This window comes from Terrapene carolina, unplaced genomic scaffold (assembly GCF_002925995.2).
Source record: "Terrapene carolina triunguis isolate 2854851 unplaced genomic scaffold, T_m_triunguis-2.0 Scaffold141, whole genome shotgun sequence".
NCBI classification, from domain to species: Eukaryota; Metazoa; Chordata; order Testudines; family Emydidae; genus Terrapene; species Terrapene triunguis.
Genome location: NW_020664492.1, coordinates 6,866,623 through 6,884,199, shown reverse-complemented (window position 1 = coordinate 6,884,199; position 17,577 = coordinate 6,866,623). Strand labels below are relative to the sequence as shown.

The 17,577-nt window shown below is 44.5% G+C and overlaps 1 protein-coding gene across 1 annotated transcript in view; it reads right to left on the bottom strand.

The window, feature by feature from the left end:
• The window catches only part of LOC112117832 (beta-1,3-glucosyltransferase), a 130,382-nt gene that overhangs the window by 101,906 nt on the left and 10,899 nt on the right, over positions 1-17,577 (bottom strand). The window contains exon 2 of the mRNA XM_029911981.1: positions 5,877-5,916. Coding sequence (XP_029767841.1) covers positions 5,877-5,916 — 40 coding nt within the window. The remainder of the gene's footprint in view (positions 1-5,876; positions 5,917-17,577) is intronic.

Here is a 17,577-nt window from a genome sequence, read left to right as displayed (position 1 = left end):
CTGTTAGATGATACTGATAGTGATATGGAGGGTGTTCTAAATACTTTGATACCTTCAGTATCAGAACACTAGGACAAGGGTGTTCCTGTCTGAAATAAGCTCCGGGGAGCCTTCTCCCACAATAGCCTAGGGCAGTGGTTATCAACCTATTTACCATTGTGGGCCGGATATGCAGCTCTGTGTGTTGTGTGTGCCACTTCCACACAAAATATATATACACACACACACATATATATATATATATATATATATATATACACATACACACACACACACAACCTGTGTGGCCCTGAGGATGTCACATGGGCCACAGCTGTGTGCTGACTGGGCCACAAGCGGCCCATGGGTTGAGAACCACTAGCCTAGGAAGTGGCTGAGACTGTACCAGTAGTGCCTAGTAAATAGAAGTGAGCAGTTTATTCGGCCATTAAAGCATCTAACCTATATTGCTTCAGGAGTTATGGTGAAGAACCCATTCATATAGCCCACAGGTTTGTGGTAGCATTGTGGAGCATGTTCCTACCTGGTGAAAGGGTGATGGGAAAGGTTAAATGTGTGCAATCGTATTAAGAAATGTGTGTAATTACATGTTGTACTCCTGGTGGAATTCTGTGCCACGAAATTAAAAATTCTGCAACAAAAATGCGCACAATATTTTAAAATTCTGCATATGTTATTTGTCAAAATAACACAATATCATCACACCAGTTTCAATTATTTTTGGTCATTTATTTCAAAATACCTGTCAGCAAGTATGTCTGTAACAATACAGACAACAAAAAAGATACAGGAAATGTTTTTTGACAAATAGATTCCTTACCAGGCATATGAATACAGAACTCCGAGTAATAACTCATTTAAACTACACTACAGAACCGTATTTCCCACACCCCTCAGAAGCAGTGCAAAGGCTGGAGGAGTCAAGGGTAATGGAGGAGCTGAGGGAGAGGGAAGTAAATTGCTGAGAAAGCGCCTGAGTGTGAACTCGGAGGGTTGTTGGGTATCGATGGGAAAAATATGGAACAGGTTTTTTGGGGGGTCGGGGAGGGATTGTTAGGGAGCTTCCCCCATGCAGACCCTGGCTGACCCCTAGCCTCTCCCATTCAGTCAGGCACATCTGCCCCTGTACCCATGTGTCCCTCCACCCCACTCAGATACCCACTCCCCTCATCCTTATGTGGCTCTGTACCCCCTCCCCCATCCCCATGTGTGTCTGTGCCCCCACCTAGTCTCTCCCTACATGTCCCTGTACCCCCTCCCCCTGTCCCTGTGTGTCTCTGCACCTCCCTTCCCCCCGTGGCCCTGTGCCTCCACTCCCATTCAGCCCCTGCCCCAGTCTGCCCTACCCCACTAGCCCTTATGAGCCCCTGTCTGGCCCTCCCCAGCACCCCATGATGTCTGTCCCCCCATAGCCCGTCTCCTGACCTGGTCTGCTGTGAAGAAAGCACTGTAGGCTCTCTTTTCCCTTGCTGGCAGGGAGTTGCTGCTCCGTTCTATCGCCACAGTGCCCTCTGGTGGACAAGAGGCGGAACTGCAGCAACATTTCAGCAGCAGCTTTTTTTTTTTTGCGCAAAAAAATAAAAATCTGTGGGGCTCATTAATTAAGTGCACGCGCAGTAGCGCAAAATTCCCCCAGAAGTAATGTTTAAAACATGTGTAATTATACATTGATTTCATCTGCGTGGACTGCAAATTTCTGGATGGGAGGCGAGTGGAAGCCCAGCGGCCAGAAGCGTATGAGAAAAGGGAGGTAACTGGGTGAGCTGGAGAGCAACAGAAGTCCACTGGGCAAGGCAGTACCTAATTTAAATATGAACTGTATTCTTTTCTGTCATCTGCTGGAGCGCAAGGGAAGTTGACTGACCAAGGAAGTAATTCACTTACATATTAGCTGTGGCTAATTTGAAGACACTGGCATATAATTCGCCTACATTATGTACTTGGAGCCAAAATTTTGGAGATTAACCTGTTGAGAACCACCTGGGCAAAACCTGGGTTTGGGGTCACACTGGTGAAGACTGATGTTTGCCAGGCCTGGGTACGAGGCCCTAGGTAAAACCTGAGTTCGAGGGGAGAGAGACTGCACATTCCTGGCTTGTTAGTGGAAATATTCCTCCGGGCAGTAGGTATTCTACTGTGTCCCTTAGAATTAGATCACTGATCCCTTTGCTCCTAAAACAGATGAGCTGAGAGCTGCAGTTGCCTTACGTAGAGAGAGCTCAACAATGGTTGCAGTAATCTGGCCTGGGGCAAGTAGAAGACAGAGTCCAGTCGCAGTTCCAGTCACCTGGCCAGCAGTGAGTAAAGTGGCAGCTTGGCCCACCAACAGCCTCCAGCAGGAAAAACCAGACAGAGCAGTTGTGAGGACTATAGTAAAGCAGAGGAGTTTCCAGTCTACACCGGCCTAAAGATTCTGGTGAGATCTCCTTGTCCTAGCTGCTGAAATTATTACAGCACGAAAGGTGGTAAAGACCCAAAGCTGCCCAAGAAACAGGGACCTTGATTTTCCTGTAACTCCTGGACCCTTGAACTATGAATGGGGAAGTTGGGAGGCAGGAAAACTGCACCAGCCACTCAGGGCTCAATCATAAGCACCGAGTTTCTAATCTGCCAGGGGGTGCTCCCCTCGGCTCCATCCAGGCCCTGCTCCCACTCCATCCTTTCCCCCAATACCCCACCTTCACCCTGCTTCTTCCCATCCCCGCTCAGCCCCTGCCCCACCTCTTCCCGTCCCGCCTCCTCCCTGCCCAGTTCCAACCCCTCCCCTGACATGCTGCGCCCTTGCTCCTCCCCGCACAGCACCTCCTGACACTGCAAAACATTGGGAGGAGGGGGATGTGCTGATCAGCGGGGCCCACCGGGGGCGTAGGAGGCACTGTGGGGAGGGAGAGCCGTTGATAGGGGGCTGCCAGTGGGTGCTCAGCACCCACCATTTTTTTCCCCATGGGTGCTCCAGCCCCAGAGCACCCACGGAGTCGGCGCCAACAGGCTCCATTATTCAGGACTGTGATTTATGCACACCGAAGTAGCAGGTGTTAATTGCAATGTTTGTCCCAGTTCACCCTGACCTTTTCCTTTCTTTCCCCCAATAGAGTTCCTTTCTTTAAACCTCTCTTGAATGTGCTTCGAGCAGGTACAGATCTGCCTATCAAAGATGCCCAGCATGGTTCCCAGGTCACTGGGTGGGGGCTCAAGCCATAGTTAAGCCAACTGTAGAGAACCCCCTAGTAAGAAAGACCAGTCCTTGTTGCTCCCGACACCATTGGCGGAAGGATTACAGGCACTATTAATTTTCTTAAAATCCATTTTCCTAGACTCAGAATCCAAGAATGTGTGTCATAAATATTTCGCTTTGGTCTTCTGTTATGCCATAGCAAATCAATGAGCAAAAGCAGTAAGAGCAAGTTTTGTTTCATACCTTTGTATTTACAGCAATAATAGGTTTGGCATGAGAACGATACCAGTTCTTTTTCAGCAGCTTCCCAAGAACTTGGTGACTGAGCACTGCTTCAAGACACTAAGGACACCAACCTGAAGACGACACCCAGAATCACCTTCATAACAGACTGTAAAGAACTCCAGCCCATTAGAGCCTCTTATTTGAGGCCACAAATATGCTGTAATTTGATGAGATTCAATCAAACAAAAAACTCTAGCTCTTAACACCCACAAACATTAGGAGAATAAAGGAGGACTCAAAGACTATCTAAATTTTGTGCTTTGAGCTTATATCTAACTTGAAGTACCAGATACTCCCCATACACCTCAAAATTTACCCCCCACTTTTCACACGCTCCAATATCCTGGCCATAAAAAAAGATATGAATACCAAATAGTGCATTTATTAAAGATAGCATACTATAAAGAACACTTCACCGCATTTTAATACCATGCAAATCACTGATCTTAAGGGTAGTACATAAAATGGAAGTTACTGGAAATATTAAAACATACTATATGTTAATTCACAAATTATTTTCCAATAGTGAACCACCAATAGGAAGTGTTCCTAAAAGGATTCTGTGATAGGAGGCCTGGAGGACTTGTGGCCCTGTATCACCCCCACCCTAGGAAAGAGCAATATAGACATCTCCAAGCTGCCCACAGCGGCTGTGTGGGACACAGCCAACGAGAGGGGTTGCAGGGACCAGCCAGTCAGGGCCCAGAAGGCTCATATAAAAAGGAGCTGAAAGGGCTGGATAGATCAGTCTGCTTGCAGGGACCGGGGGAGCTAGAGGTGCTCCTGGCTGGCTGCAGGGGCTAAGGCAGGTAGTTGCTGGCAGGGAGCGGGAAAGCGAGGGTATAGTTTCTGGATGGCTACCAAGACTCAATTAAGATGGGCTACGGGGAAGTGGCCCAGGGAAATGTAATTAGTTAAAGGGACATGGCATGTGGCTGCTACTTAGAGGGCTGGGACCTGGAGTAGTGGGTGGGCCAGGGTCCCTCCCCCCACTCCAAACAGCCATTGGGGAAGTGGCTTTGCCCTGAGAGAAGAGAGTTTAGACAGGCCCAGGGAAGGGACTGTACGTGGACCTGTTACGGTCCCCCTGGAAGGGGGCTGAACTGAGACTGACCCAGCTGGAGAGCTGGGGTCACAGAATTAAAGGGCAGGTGAAGAGCCTCCAGGGATGAAGCCCTGGGGGGTCTGTTCCATCCCAGAGCAGGAACCTTCACACATAAACTGACCAACGAGGGTATTGAGATAGGACCTGTTGGTCAGACTGAGGACCAGAGCCCGGGGAGAGCTAAAGAGACATTGCCAACAGAGGGGTACCGTGATGGGCCCAGTCGGATTGTTAAAGGACTGAGCCCGGGGAGGCTGTAGGACTTTTTGGACTTATACCCCAGAAGGAGTTTGTTTGTTTGCAAACAGATTGTGTGTGTGAGACTTAGTGGGAGGGCTGAGTCACCAAAGACCCACCTGACAAGCGCAGCAACTGACAGGGGTCACTGTGAGCCTAGAAATTGAGAAATTGCAGGCACGCACACACTCGACCGGGGGCACTTGTGAGAGGTGGGTGCCACCCCATTACAGATTCACTATCATGGTTAAGCCTTTCTTTGCTCCTTCTACAATAGCCTGCAGGCCAGTGTGACAGTCTGTATGAGAATACACCGGTTCACAATCAAAAATGTAAATAATGAATCTTTATTTACTATTTTCACTATGAAAAGTTTCTCCGTTACAGAAGGATGTTTGTTTTTATTACGTTTTATGCACTTTTCAGGTACAGAGTTTCTCCATATTTGAAGATGGCCTGAACATTTTCAATATTCTTTTGAATGGGTACATGAAAAGTTAACTCCATAGTCTGCCTCACATAGCATGTCCAGTAAAGGTATTTGTTCTGCTACTTAGCATTTTACTAGTGTTTCCACATGTGCTTAACATACATTTCTCTACGTTTTTACAACTCCATTATACTATTAGACCTTTAGAGTGGTGCCTTGTAGTCTCACAATTAAGTCCTTACAATTCAGTTACATTTTAAGAAGCAACTTGATAAAAAAAAATATCACTGGGAGGTACTAAGCTTATCGTCTCAATTACTTTCACATCACAGGTACTCCGTTTATAAAGAAGATGGATTTTTCCAACTATCAGCTCTGCAAATGGCTAGCTGGTTTATTGCTAGCTCATGTATCATCACCAAAAGATTCTGGAATTAGCAGTTAACTAACAATACTGCTGAGTAAGAAGGTGCCATTTTACATGGTGACTAATCTAAGCATAACTGTACTTTAACATTACTAGTACAGCAGCTATAAGTAAACAGAAAATAAGCATTACACAAGATCACTGACAGAACATGAGGATATATACATTTCAATATGAGACTACTATAGCTTTGACTAAGAAGAATTTGTTTACTTACCTATGTTTATTTTATTTGATTTTCCACTTTTTTCAGACTCCTGTTTTAAGAAAAGAAAAAACCATGAGGATGCCGACAAAAATCCTAATGTTTGCATACAGATATCTAAATAATGAAGTGCTCATCAGGTTCTATCTGAATTCTTAGCATGTTTTAACACACTCCAGGATAAAAAAACCTAACAAAAGGTCTTTCAACCCTCAGGGACAGCTATTTAATATAATAAGGACATTTTCTACATGGTCATACAATGACTGAAGCAAGGTATTTGCATATTTAAAGAATTACTGAAAAGCATTATATAATGCTTATTTCTTACAAATCTAATTATAAAGGAATTTGTTATTACTGTAAGCATTTTACTTTTTTTTTTTAATGTCCTTTGTGGATACCAATTGTGACTAAACATATAAAAAGGTACAAAATACAGAAAAAAATCATAGCAAATTCAGGAACACCTCATTCATATGTGATCCGCTACCACATGTCTATTGAGATAAACAAGGTGGATGAGGTAATACCTTTTATTGGACCAATTTCTGTTGGTGAGAGAGAGAAGCTTTCAAGCCACAGAGCCCTTTTTCAGGTCTGGGAAAGGTACTTCCAGCATCACAGCATAACGCAAGGTGGAACAGAGGGTTTAGCTTAAATAGTTAGCCCATATTGTAAGGGAACATTCAAGGTAAAGTGGTCGGTTAACACCTCTGCCGTCATAGGACGAAAAGGGGTTTAGTGGATTACAGATTGTTGTAATAACCCATAAATTAAGTGTCTCTGTTCAGTGAATGATTTTTAGGGTCTATCAGAGTAATGAATTTAAGCTCCCAGGCTCGTCTTTTGAAAGCGTTGTGTAAATTTCCTTTGAGGATGAGGATTGATAGGTCAGATAGTGATCGCTCTGTGAAAAAACAATGAGGAGTCCTTGTGGCACGTTAGAGGCTAACAAATTTATTTGGGCATAAACTTTCGTGGGATATAATCCACTTCATTAGGTGCATGGAGTGGAAAATATAGTAAGCAGGTATAAATATACAGCACATGACAAGATAGGAGTTACCTTACCAAGTCGGGGGTCAGTGCTAACGAGGCCAATTCAATTAGGGTGGAAGTGGCCCATTCCCAACAGTTGACAAGAAGGGGTGAATATCAACAGAGGGAAAATTATTTTTTGTAGTGACCCAGCCACTCCCAGTCTTTATTCAGGCTTAATTTGATGGTGTCAAGTTTGCAAATTAATTCCAGTTCTGCAGTTTCTTGTTGAAGTCTGTTTTTGAAGGTTTTTTTGTTGAAGAATAGCGACTTTTAAGTCTGTTATTGAGTGTCCAGGGAGATTGAAGTGCTCTCCTACTGGTTTTTGAATGTTACAATTCTTGATGGCTGATTTGTGTCTGTGATGTTCCCCTCTGGTGTTATCTGGACCAGTGATCTGCTAGGCCTCTCCAATCCTTGGCTCTGGGAGCCAGCCTTACCCTGCTCTGCTGTGAGAACCCCCACTCCTAGGCTGTTCATGCACAGCCTCTGGCATGTAAGCTGCTCCCAGCTACTTGCAAGCGAATGACACTAGCCAATATCTCTGGTCCCAGAAACAACCCTAGGAACCTCCGTCTTGCAGTGTCCGGTTATGCCCACTGGATGCTGCAAACTTATATAAGTTAGTCAATTTAACAAAGAAATTGATATGTACCAGGCTTGTTATTCCAAGGGGAGCCTCTGACACACTTCAAACCAAACGCACTGCTTCAGGTAGAATAAACAAACAAATTTATTAACTATAAAGACAGATCTTAAGTGATTATAAGTCAAAGCATAACAAGTCAGATTTGGTCAATGAAATAAAAGCAAAAGGTATTCTAAGCTGATCTTAACACTTTCAATGTCCTTACAATCTTAGGTGTTTCTCACCACAGGCTGGCTGGTTACTTTTCAGTCAGGCTCTCCCCTTTGATCAGAGCTTCAGTCGCTTGGTGGCGGTGGTGTCTGTAGATTTAGGTGGAAGAGAGAGAGCATGGCAAAATGTCTCTCCCTTTTATCATGTCCTTTCTTTCCTCTTGGCTTTGCCCCCTCCCCCCTGCTTCAGAGTCAGGTGAGCATTACCTCATCAGAGTCCCAAACTGCCAAAAGGAAGGGGGTGACTCCCTTGAGGGTCTAACAGATTCTTTTGTTGCTGCCTAACCCAGTGTCCATTGTTCCTGTGAGGCTGGGCTGGGTTTGTCCCATCCATGCCCTGACAAGGTGTGAACTGCCTCTCTGCTCTTGGCGAGTTTTTGCATGGGCTTGCTTTAAGACATGAGGATACATTTTCAGCCTCATAACTATATACATGAAATTATAACCTATAACCTTACTATAACATTACTGTAACAATTACTATAACAACCATGCTCAGTGCATTATGAGCCTTCTGAAGACACCCAACATGACAAACTTTGCATTGGATACCACACAATCATTTTATAAAGATGAACATGAGGGTGTAGGGTGTTCCCCCGAGGTACAGAGCATCACACCTCCCCTCTTAGTTTGCTGCAAGAGGGTTAGTCACTGACTAGCTCAAAGGCAGTTTGTTATAGTTCTCTTGGCATCCAGCCATTAAGGCCATGAGGCAGCGTGCCTCAGTTTCCCCATTCACACACAGCAAACCAGGGGTTTTGGTTTTTTTATGGTTTCTCTGCTGTGATAAGCTTTAAACTTGTTTACAGGTATTAATTGAAAAGTAGCATTATCATAAGGTTTAACATCCATGTCAAAATTCTTATCCCCAAAACTTAACATCAGTTAGTGTAGTTTCAGGTTAGTTTGTTCATTACCCATGGTGTCCTTTGACTCTCTCCCATGTAATCAGTCACTGGCTTCTCTTTCCCTCCAGTGCTTCCCTTTGTGTGGGCTCTTAATTCAATCATGTTTCTGGCATTTTGATATCTCAGGGTCTGGCAAGATAAGGGTCCAGAAGGATCCTGCACATTGGCTGGCCCTTTGGGGAGCGGTCTCCCAACCCCAGGACTGTACATATGTAGGATATCCAACTCCCCTTTTGGGATTACCCTGTGTTTCCCCCAGCAGCACTGAGTCCTTCCCTGCCCCCTAGAGGGCTGTGATCTGTGCTCTCTGAGCTAGGTGTATTTACCCTTTGATCAGATTCATCCTTTCCCAGCAGCTTTCCCATAACTGCTCTCTCTGGGGGAAAGCACCCACCCCCCTCTGTGAGTTGGGTCGTTTGTATTCTGGCAGACTACCACCTGGCAATTTCCTGGTCTCAACTCCTCTGATGTTACAGGCATTGGAGCTGCATCTTGATGTAAAGAGAGACAGTTACTTTCCAAAAACTTATCAGGAATAGCACCCTGAAAAATTGGGACCTGGATAGAGGTACCCTCCATCAACCCTTTCTCTGTCCCAGAGAAGTCAGCTGTGTGACTGCTCCCCTCCAGGAGGTCAGTTACACAGTTCCTTCTCAAAACCTGGGTCACAAGCTGAGTGCCTGGGTGCACAGATGCTGACCCAGCCATCCTGCTTGTGTCCTGGGTATCCTGCCCCAAGTGACTAGTGAGGAGACATTCCTTCCCCAGTTTCCTTCTCTGAGCCCCCTCCTTCAGCTGCAGAACTCTGCCAGCTAACAACTGGGACAGTTTCTTTAATCACTGACAACACCTCTCCTGCCCCTGCGCCTGAGGGCATGTTGCCTTCTGCTGGAAAGGAGCTAGTCTCAGCCCCTCCCATACTTGGAAGCACCCTGCTTCCCTGTGTTACAGAGTCACAGGAATCCTCACCCACCTCAGTGGTTTCTGAGATCCCCTGCCCCTTTTCTGGGCTCTCCTCTGGGACACATTTCTCTAAGCTCCTGTCATAAACATAGAGAGAAGGATAGCATAAAATCCCTCCTTGGCAGCTATACTGAATCGCCTTACCTGTAAGGGGTTAAGTAGTTCAAATAACCTAGTTGGCACCTGACCAGAAGGACCAATGAGAAAAGAAGATGCTTTCAAATCTGGGGGGCGGGGGGGGAAGGTTTTGTTTGGGCTCTCTCTTTGTTGTTCCCTCTCCAGACAGAGGGAGAGACCAAGCAGGTGCAACATGTCTTGAAAATATACCTGGAATAATAGATCTAAAAATCACAGAAATTGTAAATAGGGCAAGGAAATGTGTTAGGTTATCTTTTGTTTTGACTTGTAAATTTTTCTATGCTACAGAGGTAGTTTTATTCCTGTTTTTGTACTGTGAAGCTGAGCCCAGGGGGGAATCCTCTGTGTTTTAAATCTTATTACCCTGTAAAGTTACCTTCCATCCTGATTTTGCAAGTGTGATTCTTTTTCTTTATAAATAAAGTTCTTCTTTTAAGAACCTGATTGATTTCAGTGTCCTGAAGACAAAGAGTCTGGTCTTTGCTTACATTGCTAAGGCAATTGGTTGGTATATTATTCTCAAGCCTCCCCAGGAAAGGGGGTGAAGGGGCTTGGGGGGGGGGGATAGGGATTCCAAGTAACCCTTCCCTGAATTTTTGTGTAAATCACTTGGTGGTGGTAGCAATACCGTCCAAGGACAAGGAAAGGAAAGGAATTTGTGCCTTGGGGAAGTTTTAACCTAAGCTGGTAGAATATAAGCTTAGGGGGTCTTTCATGCAGGTCTCCACATCTACACCCCAGAGTTCAGAGTGTGGGGGGGAACCCTGACAGCTCCCTAGAGCCGGCTTTGCCTCTGGTTCAACTGCGACCTGCTGGCAGCTAACAACCTGAACAATTCTCTCCATGGCAGGCATTACATCCCCATCCCTTCCTGATGTGGTGTTGCCTCCTGCTGCAGTGCAGGAGTTGGTCTCAACCACCCTCCCACTTGGAAGCACACTGCTTCCCTGTGTTACAGAGTCACAAGAATCCTCACCCACCTCAGTGGTTTCTGAGATCCCCTGCCCCTTCTCTGGACTCTCCTCTGGGACACATTGCTCTCTGCTCCCCAGAGCCAAATTCATCTCTGATTCAGCTGCAACCTGCTGGCAGCTAACAACCTGGACAGTTCTCTCCCTGGCAGGCATTACACCCCCATCCCTTCCTGATGTGGTGTTGCCTCCGGCTGCAGTGCAGGAGTTGGTCTCAACCACCCTCCCACCTGGAAGCACACTGCTTCCCCCAGCTGCAGAAGAATCAAGGAGACTCTCTCCCATTCTCTCAGCAGTTCCTGAGACCTTACCCTTTCCCTCAGGGGTCCCAGCATAACACTCCCTCCTGCTGCAGGCAAATACTTTAACCTGAGCTACACGGAAAAAATCATTACCAAGGAGCAGGTCGAATAGGAGGTATTCCATTACCCCCCCAGTCAAAACACTTTCCAAACCACATGGATTTTAGCTACTGGTATGAGAAATCTGCTTTCGCCCACCCCCACAATCTCCTCCATTTGGCCAGGCAACATACTGGCCTTTGGGACCACACTCTGCTTAACCAGAGAGATCTGGGCCCCTGTATCCCTCTGCCCCAAATATTCCCTGCCATCAGTTTGAACAGCCTTCACATGCTCCATATCTGGTTCCGCAGAGGCTAACCTCACAAAACCAATATAATAGGTTTCAATTCCTTGGGGGGTTTCTGTGTTGAGGACAGCAGAACTAACATGAGCTATTGTTTGCCTGCTTCCTCCTAGCACAGGGCATTTATTCCTCAGGTGATCAGTGGAATTACACTGATAGCACCTTTTTTAACAATTACTATAACATCACTATAACAACCATGCTCAGTGCATTATGAGCCTTCTGAAGACACCCAACACGACAAACTTTGCATTGGATACCACACAATCATTTTATAAAGATGAAGATGGGGGTGTAGGGTGTTCCCCCGAGCTACAGAGCGTCACAGTGTCCATTTATTCTTTTGTGTAGAGACCGTCCGGTTTGGCCAATGTACATGGCAGAGGGGCATTGCTGGCACATGAAAAGTGTTCACTCACAAGTGACGTGGTGTTTTTGTCTTATTTTCCTGTGTAATTTGAGGGTATAGTGATTATCTGATTTCACCCACATAGTTGGTGATACCCACAGGGGCATTTAGTGCACTGGATATGGTACACCACATGTTGTGATAGGCATGTGTAGAACCCATGGATCTTGAAAGGTGTGTTGAACATTGCAGCAGATGAGATAGAAGTGCAGGTTTTGAATCTGTTGCTCTGGCAGGGTCTAATGCTGCTTTGAGTTAGAATCATAGAAGATTAGGGTTGGAAGAGACCTCAGGAGGTCATCTAGTCCAACCCCCTACTCAAAGCAGGACCAATCCCAACTAAATCATCCCAGCCAGGGCTTTGTCAAGCCAGGCCTTAAAAACCTCTAAGGATGGAGATTCCACCACCTCCCTAGGTAACCCATTCCAGTGCGTCACCACCCTCCTAGTGAAATAGTTTTTCCTAATATCCAACCTAGACCTCCCCCACTGCAACTTGAGACCATTGCTCCTTGTTCTGTCATGTGTCACCACTGAGAACAGCCTAGTTCCATCCTCTTTGGAACCCCCCTTCAGGTAATTGAAGGCTGCTATCAAATCCCCCCGCCCCCCTTCTGCAGACTAAATAACCCCAGTTTCGTCAGCCTCTCCTCATAAACCATGTGCCATAGCCCCCTAATCATTTTCATTGCCCTCTGCTGGACTCCAATTTGTCCACATCCTTTCTGTAGTGGGGTGCCCAAAACTGGATGCAATGCTCCAGATGTGGCCTCACCAGTGCCAAATAGAGAGGAATAATCACTTCCCTCGATCTGCGGGCAATGCTCCTACGAATGCAGCCCAATGTGCCGTTAGCCTTCTTGGCAACAAGGACACACTGTTGACTCATATCCTGCTTCTTCTCCAGTTGATGTGTCTTGATCTGTGAAGAGCCTACCTCAACAACTATGTGGGTGAAACCAGACAATCACTATGCTCTCGAATGAACTCTCATAGGAAAATAAGACAAAAACACCACATCACTGGTTGGTGAACACTTTTCAGAGAGCGATCACTCTATATCTGACATATCAGTCCTCATCTTCAAAGGAAACTTACACCGCACTTTCAAAAGATGAGCCTGGGAGCTTACGTACTCTGACAGATGCTAAAAATCATGGACTGAACAGAAACACTGAATTTATGGGTTATTACAAAAATCTGTAATCCACTAAACCCCTCTTTTTGTCTTATGACTGCGGAGGTGTTAACAGACCACTTTACCTCAAATGTTCCCTTACAATATGTGCTAACTACTTAAACTAAACCCTCTGTTCCACCTTCCCTTGTGCTGTGATGCTGAAAGTACCTTTCCCAGACCTGAAGAAGAGTTTTATGTAAGCTCGAAAAATTGTCTCTCTCACCAACAGAAGCTGGTCCAATAAAATATATTACCTCACTCACCTTGTCTCTCTAATATCCTGGGACTGACACAGCTATAACTACATTGCATATTGAGATAAACAATATTCTTAAAGAAAACCCCTAAATCCAAGTTACACCACAGAGTTCAAAGAAATACAAAAAGGCTGCTGCAGCTGCCCAAATAAATCCCCATAATTTCATGTTATCATACACATTTGTGATGGAATTTTAGCTGCATGCTTAGAAACAGAGTAGTGACATTACAGCATCACCGAGGAAACCAAGACGTAAGTTCTAAAAATATCTGGGGAGCTTATTCAACTGATTCTGAATAAGGTGAAGACTGATTCGAAAGAGTGTGTGCTTGAGCTCAGCTAGCTGATAGAGACTAGGGGCTTGTCTACACTGGCAATTTACAGTGCTGCAACTTTCTCACTCAGGGGTGTGAAAAAACACCCGCCTGAGAGCAACAAGTTTCAGCGCTGTAACATGCCAGTCTAGACAGTGCACCAGCGCTGGTAGCTACGCCCCTCATGGAAGTGTCGTGTTTTTTTTTAAAAGAGCGCTCTGCCGCGACCACACAAGCCACATTAAAGCGCTGCCGCAGCAACGCTTTAGTGTTGCCAGTGTAGACTAGCCCTAAGTTTAATAGCAGCTTGGGCTTCCTACAAAAGTTCTAAAAAGAAAAAAGTCCCAGTTGGCACAGTTTCTCACTGACAGCACCTCTTCAATGCCTCAGTTTCCCCACAAGTAAAATCAAGATAAATATCTATTTCACAGAGATAGAATAAGGTTTAACTGTTTATAAAGTGTTTTGAGATGCTCAGATGGAACGGACTAAGTACACAAGTACTGTTTATTTATCGTAAAATAGTGACCTTATTTTTAATTCCCCTACCATTGTGTCTGTTAATTCCTGACTATAAATAGACCACCCCACCACGTGACATTCTTTATCATTTTTCATTTTATTTTTGGGGAATTTTGTTTTATCCACAGAGGGAAGGGAGACGTGTCAGGTCCTGCCCCTTGGGGGATGGGAGGCTCTGAGGGAGAGAGGTGGGGGATTGCAAAGCGAGGGGTGGCCAGACCGAAGCTGAGCAGCACTGCAACCCTGTGTATGGAGTTCACCAACTCCTGAAGTGGGGAGCAAGGCCAAGCCTCACGGGACAATAGCCACAGGAGCTATCACTGCGGGGTAAGTTTTTCATTTTAATTCTTTGTATACATTGGTTTAAATTTTATTTAGTGTTATTTTGCACGTGCAAAAACCTCGGGCTCTGACTATAAATCCCTCTTCTCCTTCCCATTATCTCCATCTAATTCCGTGTTGATTTGTTGGGGATCTCTCCCTCAATCCGACCCCACCTTTCATACCCACATATGAGTTACAGTAACCAAGCCTGGAAATCACACATGTATGAAAGCTGTGTTCGAGAGAATGAGACGCAAACTGGGCTGGTAGTCCAAAGCTTGGCCTACACTATAGAGTTAGGTCAACTTAAGGCAGCTTGCGTCAATCTAATTCTGTAAGTTTCTACGCTACAACATTGCTCCCACTGATGTAAATTGCCCACTACACCAACCTAATAACTCCACCTCCACGAGAGGCATAGCACTTAGCTTGATGTAGTTAGAGCAACGCATTGTCTGTGTAGAGACTATGTTATTTACACAGCCAGAAGCCAGCCACTCTGGGGCAGGGCTGCTCCAGCTGTCAGTGCCCCACAATACTCCACACAGTTAAGTTAGTGGAAGCACTCCTGGTGAGGACACACAACACTGACAGCGGGGGCAGAGTGTGGTCATGAACCACTGCAGTAATTACTGCAGTGGCTGTACGTCAACCTAACTTATCTTGACTTAATTTTGTAGTCAAGACGTCAGTCTAGTTTCCAGAAAACAGGTATCCACATTGTAAAACACACCTTCACAACTGTCACCCTCAGTAACAGTGTCAGCAAAGTAGTCAAGGGCAGAATAGCCATGAAGAGTAGGCCACTGACTTTTGAAGACAGACCTTCCACGCAGACGTATGATGCACACATAACCTTGCTCTCCGACACAGCTGTCAGAGAGCATCTGGAGGAGACACTTACCCTTTCTGGACATACAGCCCTCAGACTCAAAATAATTTGTAAAAACAAACAGGGCAAAACCTGGTATCAGTTGGTTGTTGTTTTTAAAATTAAAATTAACACTAACATTATGCATTTGATTTGTTAGTTTGATCTATAAACATAATAAAAACAGCAGTCATCTAATTCTCTGGGCATCCTTAACTATTTTTTAAAAATACACTAAAATAAGCAGACCCAACAATTCCCCCAGATCAACTCAAGTACACAGCCTCAACATAAATATAACAAATTAATCAACCACACACAAAATCCCCACAGTCCAACACCTAGCATACCCAACACATTTCATAAGCCAAGGAGAAAGACAGGCCTTGCGCATGAACATAAACAAAACAGAAGTTGGATTTCATTTGTAATCCATAATGCTTCTATCCTGGACGTGTGCCTCTCAGCCTACCAGTAAGCCATCCTCTAACTCTCTCAGATATTCTACACTACAGCTGGGAGGGGTGATTTCCGGTGCAAGTAGACAGACTCACTCTAGCTTGCTCACCTTAAACTAGCACGCTAAAAATAGCAGTGTGGACATTGCAGCACTGGCAGCAGCTCAGGCTAGCCCCCAAGCATGCTAACTTGAGATGAGCTGGCACAAATCTGTCTACCTGCACTGGGAATCACCCCTCTCAGCTACAGTGAGACGTACCCTCAGGTGCCCTCCATAATGGGAGCAATATTGGTCTTTGTAGCCTCTTCTCTGACCTTGAGTTAGCCCTCATCCACAATGTTAAAAGAAAAGCCAGTTGAGGAATTTTCTCTAAAGAGTAAGTTCTTTCAGGGGTCACAGACAGATAGTGGTTGCTTATTATCAATTGATAGAACAGTATTTACAGTATGTCATTTTAAGTACAGGAATGTCCTCCAAAACTGCCAGGTAATTCAAGTTTTTACTGGTGAGCACACAGGGTTGTATGGTGAAGCTTGGCACAGTTGTCACCTGTGCCATTTCTGTTCTATAAATAGAGGGTTGCAGTCTACAGAATTCTCAAGAGAGCACTTCTATAGGGATTAAATTAATTTGAGTGAAGTTTTTGGAATTCTAACTTAATGGGAAGAACTTCATAATGAGCATGACAAGCAAAGAGCATACCCTGGAAAGTGACAAAAGCAAGATTTCCATTGTTTCTTTTAGTTCTACGTTTGACTGAGAAGTTACATTGGAAGTAGCCAAACAAAAAAGCAACTGATGGTAATGAAAATATGATGACTTATCTTTCATACCAGAATGCATGTATGTCAGTCCATCAAAAGTTTGATGTACAGAAATCTGAATTTATTAAGATTAATGCTGGAATAGCAATTTTATATCCAGCAAAAATTAAGATTTATAAATACATTAATTAGGTCTTTGACTGTGATGATGCCAAGAGATTACTGGATGCAAATTCTTCAGATGATTAAGAATAAAAGGTAGATATTGCTCACAGAGTCTATTCCTGACTAATTAGCTTTTGGTTCTGGTTTGTTTTGTTTTTTTAAACCCAAACCCTAGCAATTTTGTTATTCAACTAAATGGGGGCAGGGATGGCTTTACCTGAACTTAAGAGTTACGTATGTGGTGCTCTCACAACGTAAAAATTAGATATGCAAGTTTTATTTGCACAGTGGCATGCATAGAAATATGTCAGATATAATTTAGTAGAAAGGCACCCATTTGCTCCTCAAGTTATTCCATATTATTCAAAATCAACAAAGAAGTAAAACTTAACACTTCCTATCCCCACTAACCAAGCAGGTGTACATACATACATACATACACACATATAAAATGAAGACTGGGAGGAGCTCTGTGTTGATAGTGTTGGGTGTTCAAAATTTACTCAGATAACTTTGTCAACTGGGCTAGCTCAGTGGTTTAAGCATTGGCCTGTTAAACCCAGGGTTGTGAGTTCAATCCTTGAGGGGGCCACTTAGGGATCTGGGGCAAAATCAGTACTTGGTCCTGCTAGAGAAGGCAGGGGGCTGGATTCGATGACCTTTCGGGGTCCCTTCCAGTTCTATGAGACAGGTATATCTCCATATATTATTATATTATAACTGCTATCTGTTTACACTAACTACTAAAAATAAAATTTTAAATATAGATTAAGGTTTTTACTCTACATTTAAATGAGTACTGGAAAGGAAAAACATTTCTGTCCTCCAATTACTTAATACAATAATTTTATTTATAGAGTGACTCCTTGTCATGCCAAAGCACTCTGCTTACTGTACAAAAAAAACCTACCTAAA